Source organism: Hyperolius riggenbachi, chromosome 5, assembly GCF_040937935.1.
Source record: "Hyperolius riggenbachi isolate aHypRig1 chromosome 5, aHypRig1.pri, whole genome shotgun sequence".
In the NCBI taxonomy this organism is placed as follows: domain Eukaryota; kingdom Metazoa; phylum Chordata; class Amphibia; order Anura; family Hyperoliidae; genus Hyperolius; species Hyperolius riggenbachi.
The window spans coordinates 146468013-146480028 of NC_090650.1; the positions used below are offsets into that span (position 1 = coordinate 146468013).

At 40.8% G+C, this 12016-nt stretch overlaps 1 protein-coding gene across 6 annotated transcripts in view; it reads left to right on the forward strand.

The window, feature by feature from the left end:
* The window catches only part of TPK1 (thiamin pyrophosphokinase 1), a 763520-nt gene that overhangs the window by 501409 nt on the left and 250095 nt on the right, over positions 1-12016 (forward strand). For all 6 annotated transcript variants that reach the window (XM_068234504.1, XM_068234503.1, XM_068234506.1 and 3 more), the window contains one exon: positions 3870-3981. In XM_068234504.1, coding sequence (XP_068090605.1) covers positions 3870-3981 — 112 coding nt within the window. The remainder of the gene's footprint in view (positions 1-3869; positions 3982-12016) is intronic.

The following is a 12016-nucleotide window of genomic DNA, read 5'->3' on the forward strand; positions in this document are numbered from 1 at the left end:
ATTTGTGGAAACATATCCTAAGATTTGGAGTGTTGACTTTTGTTCAACGCTGCAATCCCTAAGTACCCGATTGTCCTGGGTATGAGGACTGATGCGTATAGTATAATTTGGTATTTAGGGTGCATTAGCAGCCGGATATAATATTTCTAGGGTCAGTAACAAATGTGTGTCATTTATTATTTCTTCTTGCACTTAGCTATTTTGAGAAACCAAACACACTGGGGAGCTGAATAACAAAAGCTGGAAAGCATGAGTGATCCAGCAGGCTTTGACTGGGTTTTTTAAAAGATTACTAGTTGCATTTGGGTTATAGCAGAACGATGACTGGTGAAATTCTGACTGTATATTGGCTGTAAATGATATCAATAAGCACCTCCTATTGGTACTTTCCATTATTGTATTCAGCCAATTAAAACCTTACAGTGGTCTGAGGAAGTAAATGTGTCACCCACAAAATGTGTTATCTTTTTAAATGTTAAGTAAAACAACCTCTGAAACTCATGGGTAGGTGATTCCTTGGAAGGTAAACCAAAACTTACATTTTAACCTATTTGTATTAATTTTATTACATCTTGGATGCCTTCTTCCATTGAAGTTATTGTCTTGGTGGTTTTTTTTTTAAAAACAAACTATTTAAAAATGACTTTGCAAAAGAGCTTTAAAGTCAGTGTGAAAGCCAATTCTGCTTGAGACTAGACTTTATATATATATATATATATATATATATATATATATATATATATATATATATATATATATATATATATATATATATATAAGAAAAAATAGGACAGATCAGCAGTTTGTTATAGAAGACACGCTTTAAATTATTATTACTGAAAGAACAGAATTATTTGCTAACAGTACTGGGAAATCTTTTCATCAATCAAATTTAGATTCGCCCCAGTTATACAGCACTGTGACGTTTATAAATAATCCCTTTTGTGCTTTGGAATCATTTCTGTCTTACTGATTTGTACAAGTTGAATTTAAAAGCATGGGCATGTCGGAAATAGCCTATTCAAACAGCAATTTCCCTAGGCAAGGAGTAGTGCGGTTTTAAAATGTGACTGATTCCACATCTGAGGCTAATGCTGTTTGAGAGATTGTTGACTCAACAGGTTAGGAAACTAGAAACAAATTATTTGTAGATCACTAACGTGAAACCCCCAGTTGATATGTAATACTGTTTTGCAGTCAGTTCATAATCTACAAATATTTATTGGAATGGTACTGGGAAAGCAAAGACAAGTGACACTTCATGTAGGGATAATCATTCTAGCAGCTGTTTTTATTTAAAGAGTAATTGTCGGGCATAAAATCAAAAAATCAATGATTTATTTTTATCTGGTAGACAAGTAATAAGGATGCTAACCAGGCAATCCAAAAGTTAAAAAGCACTCTTATTTTTCTTCTCCCTAAAACATCATTCCCCAGTATCTCTGTCTCTTATTTGGTACATCTGCCACACAAAGGAAGTTGCAGGGCATGCTGGGTTTTCTTTTTTTTCTTCTTTACTTTCCCCTTAGGCTCAACACACACCATACAATCTAGGTTGTACAATCTTACCACTTTCATGTAGTATAAGAGCTTATCCAATCAATCATTCAAGGTATTTTCAATCTGTTGGCCCTTATACTACATAGATTTGGTAAATCTGTACAACCAAGATTGTATGGTGTGTGTTGAGCTTAAGACTTAACTAATGCAGCCTGCTTGGCTGAAGCCTCTCTCCCTCCTGTTTTCCCCTCCCATACCTCTGATTATCCAATATTTCTCAGTGCACTTTCGACTGCAGACTGGGTGAAAGTGTCTGAAGACTGGGAGCAGGGTGGGCAATGATACACAGAGTAAGGGAGAAAATGATGTCAGGATTGGTTTCAAGATAGACACAGACAAAATGGAAAATCCCAGGAAGGATTTTCTCTTTTTTTACTATAGAAAAATTACTCAAATCAAAATGTGGACAGTGCAATACATATGTTTTGTAAGTAGAGCAAGCAATTATTTACTTATATATGTGTTTTTTCTGAGAACACTCCACTTCAGCTCCACTTTAAGGGAAGCACACATAAGCTCATGTAATGGCCCTGTATATGCTAAGCAAAGCTGAAATTCTAACATGATGAAAATGTCAACATCCTTTTGTTTTTCTCCAGTGCAGTGCTGTTGGGTGTAGCTCTGAGTGTTTACCCAGTGTTTCGAAACCAGTAGAAAAAGTACCTGGTCTCCCAGAATGCTCTGAGTGGAGAATTCTACATAGCTAAACAACCTTGGTTGTGACATCACTGGGAGGGCAGGGCTAAGTACCAATGTAAAGCAATATATAGATATAAAAAAATGTTTCTTATGCTGAAACCAGGATAATTATTGTAAACATGGGTACTACTATCTCATTATGGTGCCTTTTTACAATTTTTTTTATTTCTGGTCTATTTGTTTGGCTGTCATGATGATGAACTACCTTTGAATTATTGTCATTACTGTGTGATCCAGAATGATTCTTCAGGTCAGGTGTTCTGACTCCACACTGGTTGGGCTAGCTGCATGTTACTGTAATATTATTTGATAAAATATGGAGTAAGGATCATGCCGATTGTTTCCTAACACAGATGACTGCAAATGGAGGCTTTGAACCCATTTAGAGCTAGTCCACACTAGGTCCGGAAACGTATCCGTGGCTGCGTTCTTTAGCCCTGATGAAAAACCGAGTCCCGGATACTAATGTTAAAAATAGCAGCCGTCCTCATCCAAGAAAAAAACGGATCCATCTGCGTTTGCAGGGACCCGTTTTCAAAACCTGAACGGAAGGTCCGGAATTGCTGCATTTTTACGGACCACGGATACACGGATGGGCAGGGGCGTTTTTAGGCATAGACATTACAGGCCACTGCCTGGAGTGCCATTGGTCCTGTGGGGTGTCATGCACCTGATTAAGCCACGCCCCAAATTAAGCCTCACCCCAAACTAAGACACACCTCTTGAACAAAGCCTAGCCCCAATGGGTATTTGTACCTCCTTCTGTCCCCTTGTACCTCCTTCAGTCCCCTTGTGCCTCATTCTGTCTCCTTGTGCTACCGTAGGTCCCCCTGTGCCACCTCTGCCCCCCCCCCCCCCCCCGTGTGTCAATCTGTGCCTCGTTCTGTCTTCCTTTCCACCTCCTTCTGTCTCCCTTTGTGCCTTCTTCAGTCCCCTTGTGCCACCTTCGGTCCAGTCCCCCTGTGCCACCTCTGCACCCCATGTGCATCCAGAGATGGATTTAAGTGAAATGGTGCACTGAGCAAGCCATGACTTTGGGAGTGTGACACAGGACTTCTTGCCTGGAGTGACAAAAAGGTTAGAAACGCCCCTGCGGATGGGTTGTGAAAAGCAATGAGAAAACGCATCTCCATCTCCACAGGCAAAATAGCACCAAAAACGGATGAGAAAACGGATAGCCTGAACTTTATTATTGGCCCAAAAAATCCTTCCACTACCTTCCTAATGATAGAGACGTTTTCTGTCCGTTTTTTGGGGTAAAAAACTGAACGGAAACTGATGCAAAACTGATGCGCTTTTTATGAAAACGGATCAGTTTGCGGTCTGGTGGTACTTCCCCTGATCTTCCCCTGATCCCGGACTGCAGCGTCCGTCCTGCAACCGTGCTTAGTGTGGACCTAGCCTTACTGTATGCTGCTTCATTCAATGGTTTTGAAAACTTCCATTTTCATTTTATTAAATAAACTAATAAGTATCATCATCCTTAATCTAACGTTTTCTCTATAACTAAAGTTTAGCGCAATGCTATGCTCTGTTGAATGTATGAAATAAACAAAAAAGGGCCCATTGAAATAAGATGTAACACTGTTCTTTATTTATGTACCCTGCAGGGGAAACACAAGTTAAATGTGGCGACAGGAAGAGAAGGGAAATGGTGTGGCCTTATTCCAGTGGGAGCACCCTGCCATTCTGTGACTACAACTGGTTTAAAGTGGAATCTCTGTGAGTAAGCTTGGATTTTTACTGTTCTACAATTTTTGAAATGATTCTATAGAAATGGATGATAACTCTTTCCATAAGATAGCAATAGATGTCGTAGTAGCAGCCAGGTAACCCAGTGGGTATGCCTGCCTCAACTGCGGTTGCCTACAGTGTTTGTTTATTGTTAGACCTAGGAAGACTGTGTTTTATGTTTTACTAGCAAGCAGAGATACTAAGCCTTTGGAAAAACTTCTTCTTTTAAGACGTCCAATGGAATCATAGCAAATGTGAAGAAATGGTGTTCAGATAACCTTTGTAAAACAATCAATTTAACATCAATTTAGCTTTTACATTAGACTGTTCATGAATGTATTCATCCTTTTGGTAAATGCTAAAAATACTACAATGTGTCCATCAAGAGGAGATGTTAGTTATATTTTGCAATTGTTGATAATTGAATACATACTAATAACAGGGAGCTATATATATACTGCCGAACTAACTCTTTACCTGGACTCAGCGCATAGTGGTGCAGAAAAGTGAGTTTGTAGAATCTTTGGTAAAGATGGTAGAATTCAAGAAAATCCACAACATGCAGATGCCCAGTTAAGCAATTGTATTCTTTTATTGATCACAAAAAACATAAAAGTAGTATTGCTAAAGGAAAATGTAGTGTAATTTGCCTTCTTAAAACATGGGAGAAACATATTCTCTGAGAGGCTGGAGAAGGAGAGCAGAAGAATGAACTGCAGAGAGGAATGCTGTGTGCTGCCCTGATCATCCAATGAACTGCAGAGAGGAATGCTGTGTGCTGCCCTGATCATCCAATGAACTGCAGAGAGGAATGCTGTGTGCTGCCCTGATCATCCTAAAGTAAAGTCTTGGTTAGCATGACAGGGCTCTGGTATGACTCCTTCAATGATATATATATCTGTATATATATCCTTCAATGATATGGTATGAGCTCCTTCAGTTCAGCTGTTCAGGAGAAAATCTGTGTGTCCCTAGGAAAGCGATACAGAATGCAGCTAAGAAGCTCACACTCCCCAGCAGATAAGATAGTCTCTTCCATCACTTAGGCAGCTAGGCAGCATACTACAGGTATAAGTAACATTAGCATCTCTCAGATAACAGGAGCGGATATATAATTATTCTCAAATACTTGCTTTGTAATACAATTACACACCTCTTTTCCTGCATATGGTTATTTTTTTGTAATTGTGGTCCTTTAAGTACTAAATTAGTGTTTTTCACCACCCAGCCCTGTCTTCTGGATTCCAAGAAGTGTAAAATGATTTCTCATGCAAATTACGGATCACCCCATTCAATGGGGAGGTGGGCATTGACAAAAGTTCCGTAGATCAATCTATTGAGATATCATAAAATATTTCTGGCTTTGCAGGGGTGAGGGGAAGCGAGCACATCGATTAGAGCGCAGGAGATTTGGGCACAGCTGGTGCCACCATAGACCACAACAATAATTACGGCTATAGCGGCGCACAGTAAGTAATTTCAGCGACGTCAGAAGACGAAGCTGAAGTTACTTTTAAAACGCTGTAATGTGGCTGCCAGCAATAGCTGGAAGCCGAATTACATCATTCCCCACCATCCACGTGGACCTGGAAGGAGAATAGTTTTTAACGCCGCGGGACTTGTGCAGGAACAGGGTAAGCCGCATATTGGCTGTATCCTGCGCCCAAGTCTCCTGGCAACGATTTCACTCGTATGCCAGGTGGAGACTGTCCACTGCTTATTAGTCACAAAGGAGGCTTGACTGTGGTGGGGATCTCCACCCATGATGGGGTCTTGTTGTACCATGTAATCAATCCAGCTGCTAAGGAGCAAAGAAAGTGTGATGATGCTGTAGGATCTCAGTGGTGATGATCTGACCACATTTGATTTGCTACTAATGTAAATGTAGATGTTTATTATAGAAAAGAAACGAAAAGTTTTTGCAAAATTTGTTTAAATACACATTTTTGTGGTTAGTTTGAATTCTTTAAATGTCATAAAAATGATGGTGAACTGAACATTAAATACATAACTTGTATATCCTACAAATGATATTAAAGTGCTGTGCAGGAGACTAATATTTCATATAAATAGAGGAAAATATGGAAAAAAATAGACATTAATGGGACATAGATGGAGCTCTTTTCTGAATAAAAGAAAGGTAAAATTCTTTAATAGTGGCATCTACTATTACTTAATCAGCAGTTTAAGACGGCTTATAGTTTTTAACATTAAAACCTAGCTGAACAAATAACTGTAAAAGTTGTAAGGGTGGCAATAAAACGTTAATTATAATTTTGCAATGATATCAGATCCAAGTATCATTATTTCTGTTATCCTCCTGTGCACCAGTAGTTGTGCAGAGCCAAGCCCAGACTGCTCCAGGGTACATACTCCCATTAGTACTGCCTATCTTGGGTTGCAGGATGTACTGCAGTGCAAGTAAATGAAGATGGTGTTCCTGTCCAATGGAAGCTGCAAAGTAGTGGATTGTTTGTTAAAAAGGATCATAGCAAAACCAAGTGTTAGATATGCCACATTGGAAGCTGCAGTTTATATGCTGCTATGTGGAGCTTTCCCATTCATTAGTATGAAGACCTTGCCATTGTCAGATGTGACTTCACATATTTATTTCAAAGAAGTAAACTTTTGTTATGAATGTACTTTTTTAAATAATACAATACTGCTGATCACGAACTTATCATTCTTATATGACATAAACCTTTAAAGAGAACCCGAGGTGTGTTTAAAGGGAAGGTTCAAGCAAAAAAAAAAATGAGACTCACTTACCTGGGGCTTCTACCAGCCCCATGTAGCCATCCTGTGCCCTTGTAGTCACTCACTGCTGCTCCAGTCCCCCGCTGGCAGCTTTCTGACCTCGGAGGTCAGGGCCACATTGCATACATTTTTACGCATTCCAGCTAGTGCATGAACAAAAATGTACGCGTTTCACCACTAACGCGTAAAAATGTATGTGTTAATGTTCCTGCACTAGCAAGAATGTGTAAAAATGTACGCAATTTGGCCCTGACCTCCGAGGTCAGAAAGCTGCCAGCGGGGGACTGGAGCAGCAGTGAGTGACTACGAGGGCACAGGATGGCTGCATGGGGCTGGTAGAAGCCCCAGGTAAGTGAATCTCATTTTTTTTTTTTTGCTTGGACCTTCCCTTTAAAGAATGTTATCTGCATACAGAGGCTGGATCTGCCTATACAGCCCAGCCTCTGTTGCTATCCCAAACCCCCCTAAGGTCCCCCTGCACTCTGCAATCCCTCATAAATCCCAGCCATGCTGTGAGGCTGTGTTTACATCCGTAGTGTCAGTCTCAGCTGCTCCCCCGCCTCCTGCATAGCTCCGGTCCCTTCCCCCGTCCCTTCCCTCCAATCAGCAGGGAGGGAAGGGATGCAGGCGGGGACTGGAGTTCTGCAGGAGGCGGGGAGAGCAGCAGACTGACACTATAGAGATAAACACAGCCAGCTCTGACAAGCTGTTTGTCAGCAGCATGGCTGTGATTTATGAGGGATTGCAGAGTGCAGGGGGACCTTAGGGGGGTTTGGGATAGCAACAGAGGCTGGGCTGTATAGGCAGATCCAGCCTCTGTATGCAGATAATATTCTTCAAACCCACCTCGGGTTCTCTTTAAGGGAAATCCATCTCTAACTAAAGCCTAAAAGGACCCCAGGTGAATCAGCAGCAAAATTCAGGAAGTGGCCATTCCAATCAGAAAATATAAAGCTCTTTTATTGATTAGCTAAAAATGTAGACTATCACAGCAACGTTTTGGAGCATACCACTCCTTTTGCAATCTACCTTGTAGTCTGACAAATGATGTGGTGGACTTCTCGTATTGGCTAGGGGACACAGACAGGGAGCGTTGTGGCCTAGTCCCACTCAGCTGCTGCTGCCAGTTGCATCAGGTCCACCAGCTGATGCAGGTGTGAGGTACAGGGAGATACGTCTACTGTGATGTAGGATTACCCTAGTGGAGGAAAAGACTGTCCACTCCGCCCAGAACATACTTACACTGTGTGCATAAGGAAGGAGAATAGAAGTCTGTCTACTCCATTTACATACAGTATATATATATATATATATATATATATATATATATATATAATATATATATGTGAGAATAAGTTCGCCAGATCCACTGTGCATGGACTGTTGAGATTGGTCACCACTTTGCAAGCTTGTGTATTATTTGTTGTATTCCATGCTATGTCTATATTAACGGTGTATAAGATGCTTGATTACAAGACAACTTGAGAAAGGAACAGCATGCTCCAAAACAATGCAATAATCAATAAAAGTGCTTTTTACTTTCTGGTGTTGCCAGCCATTACTTGAATCCAAGCCGATAAAGTATGCACATCTAAAGGGATACCAGCCCAGGCAACTTCATTGGATATATTTGCATATCCATGCAGAACTGTGTGCAGACAAAATTGATGAATAAAAGGAAATTTTAAAATGGCAAATCCTTTGATTATCTAAATACAAATTTGCCAACATGTATTAATATACTGATGTGTTTTAAAAGTTGCATCTTAAATAAGAACTATTTGGCATTTCTTTTACAGAATGACAGACATAACATTATTAATGTTGATGATGGGTATGTTTCTCATGTCTTAATGTGCAGAATATTAATATACACTGTAATAATAATCTACACTGTAAATAACGTTTTTCTATTATGTGACTAACACATAATAAGCATGGATTTTTAAAGGTTTCTTTTTTTCTCATTAGCATCTTCCCATGGATGAAGTTAATCCTTCATATTTATTTTTAAATCTGTGTTATTCATGTGTGTATTCGTAGCTACACTATTGTAAAAAGCTTTGACTTTCTATGACTGTGTACAGTAGGATGTCAAGTGGATACTATGTGTTAGCACCAGGCAATACGAAGGATGCTAGCTGCCCCTTAATGAGCCCTTTCTATAAATCCATGTGGCCAGCTAGGGAGTCCATTGCAGGTGTGATGGCAGCATGTAACCTCACTGCTTTGTTAAAATGCCATACTCCTCTTGTTAAGAAACTGGGAAGATATATTTATTTTTGGAATGTTTTCTCTCTTCAAAATACAGCCTTATTTTTCCCCTAGATGTGTGTGCTCTGTGTGATACTGAGCTGGGTTAAGTTATTTATATATATTTTATGGTCTGCTTTTCAGTGTAGAAACTTTTTATACTATGGGAAATATAACATTCGTGTGGAAGGTTTAAAGAAACGGTTAGGGGTTTTACCAATTTTTGACTGATTATTACTTTCTTAATTAATCATAAAAACTAGGAAATGAAATCTGATCTCAGATTATGTTCTGTACTATGTTCAAGAAAAAAACACATAGATCCAGACACATTGCCTCAAGTTAGGACATTTAAATAAGTTATAAGGGAGGTGCTAACGGGGCGTGGCTAACAAAATAACAAAGTCAGTTCACCCTTCACACACTCACATGCAAATATTAATGCAAATGCTTTCACAGGAATTAATCATCCAGGAACCACTGTTATACCTACAGCTAAGTTTAAAGCTGGGGTCTTGGTACAAAAGAATACATTCTCTTGCATAGTCACATACACTGCGCAGAGGTACCCCAGTATTTGTATGTGTCCTAACTCTGGCCCTGTAACACCTTGAGTGGAGTGTGTGCAGGGCCGGATTTAGGCCAAGGCCACTTGGCCATGGCCTAGGGCACCACAGGAGCAAGGGCACCAAAGCAGCAGGCTAAACGGGTGCAGCATTTGCAAGCTTGCAAATACTGCAATGCAGGGAGATCAGGCGCCTGGCCATGGTACGCAGCTGCTAGCTGCCTGTGCAGCAGCCATCTTACTCTCTATGCATGTTTGCATTGTGGCCGGCGGCTATGGACTTGGGCAGCATTGGAGACGGAAAGGAAGAGGAAGCTTCTGCACTGGAGACGAGCTGATGGCTGCTGTGGTGTGAAGGCGAGCTGGCTACCTATACTGAAAGTGGGGGTGGGAAAAGGAGGGATTAAAGGAGTAATCAATCATCTGGCTACCTATACTGGAGGAAAAGGGGGAAGGGGTAATTTGGCTACCTATACTGGTGGGGGTGGGGTGGAGGGCAGTCATCAAGCTACCTATAATAGAGGGAAGGGGGGGGGGCATCCGGCTACCTATACCTGAGGGAAATTGGTGGGGGTCATCTTGCTACCTATACTGAAGGGGGGGCGCCTGGTGACAGTGGCCTTGGGTGGTAAAGAGTACAAATCCGGCCCTGAGTATGTGTCTATGCTTATGCTGGTGTGTGCAAGTTGCACATACATATATTTTATTAGCTCCCTTGTGAGATTAGTTTTATTCACTATCCATCCCAAGACAGAACGTCAGGTTATGTGCTCCTAATCTTTAGATCTAATCTTTATCCAAATAGAGAGGTGCTCATACATGTCTCTACTAAACCTCAGTGCTTCTTTTATGGCCTGAGGAAGCGGGCTTGGACCCGTGAAACGCTTTGCAAAGTTGGAGCTACAAATAAATTAAATTTTACTGTTAAAATCGAGTGTTTAGTCTTCTGGGGAGGCAAATCCACATTACCTCCCTTTTTAAATGGTTTTTAATTTGTTTTAATCTTTACTGGCACCTCTGTTTGTTCAACTAGCTATTCAGTAAGTCTAGTTCACCCTTGGTGGAGGGGTGTTACCCCATCTCCTTTCCTGTCTACAGAGAGTGACTTTTACCTGAGTGGGGTCGGGTCAAACTGCCCACCTGCTGTTACAGGGGTTGCCTGAGCAGTAACCCATCTTTGTGAGTACCTTTCTTGTAATTACTCACTATTTATACTTATTTTAACCTTCTACATTATTGTGGGCTCTCGATTTTCTTTATTTATGTTACAAAAATCTTTAGATAGGTTTGATGCAATGAATGTTTGCATGTTTTCACTCTGCATTTTTTTTTCCAAGGAAAGACGAAAGACTGCTTAACCCACCTTTAAAGTGCATTAAATTGTCTATATTTTCTAAAACAGAACATCACAAAAGCTGACGCATCGGGCAACAATCAGTCCTTAGACATAGCTCACATTGCAATTAATGAGTGTGTGCTATGTAAGATGTGTGATGTACCTCCTCCGTGCGTGCCAACTGAACACCTTAAGGGGTATACCACCTCACATTAGACTCTCAGTAAAGTGCAGCAATGCATTAAAAACACTAAACACAAAAATGAGCATCTCACAATAAACGGCAAAAAAAAAGGCAGGGGGGAAGAAAACACATAATTATAAATCATAGAATAAATGTACATCCCAATTGGTATTCATACCATTGAGGGAACGGATTCCCGTTTGGAATATCCAGAATGTCTCACTTTTGAGGAGAAGTCTCTGTAAATCACTATCCCTTACGGAGCACTTAAAGTGTACCTGAGATCAAGAAACAAAAATATTATACATACCTGAGGTTTCCTCCAGCCCCCTTCAGGATCAACGGCCCCTCACGGTCTTCCCAGGCTGCCCGGATCCTCCGCTAGGCAGCCCGGTAATTCATCCAGTTGTGTCTAGTGGAAGCTGGTGCAGTCCAGCCCTGCATGCTCCTACCCCATTGCGCTCTGATCACTGGGAGCATTCTGCACTTGCGCAGTACTACTAGCAGTGGATCCAGGCGGCCTGGGAGGACACCGTGGGGCCAATGAGCCTGAAGGGGGCTGGATGAAGTCCAGGTATGTATAATTTTTTTTTCATTGCTCTCAGGTTTCTTTTAACGCACTTTATTCCCTGGAATGTGAAGGTTCTCTCATCATTTGCTAGGCAACTCTGAAAGTGTTTGGCAACTACTCATATATTATCAGTGGTACACTGAGGACTCCTATAATGTTCTGAGATTCTTTGTCGGAGGGGACAGCTTGTACAACCTATGTACTGTAAGCAGCAAGATGTGCAGGATATGCCATGTATAATATCACTTGGATTGCAATTAACCAACTGTTATAAATCAAAATATTTATTTTTGGATTCTGAATGAATTCTCCTGCTCTGAGTTTGGATGTGACACTATTTACATGTACGAAGACCAC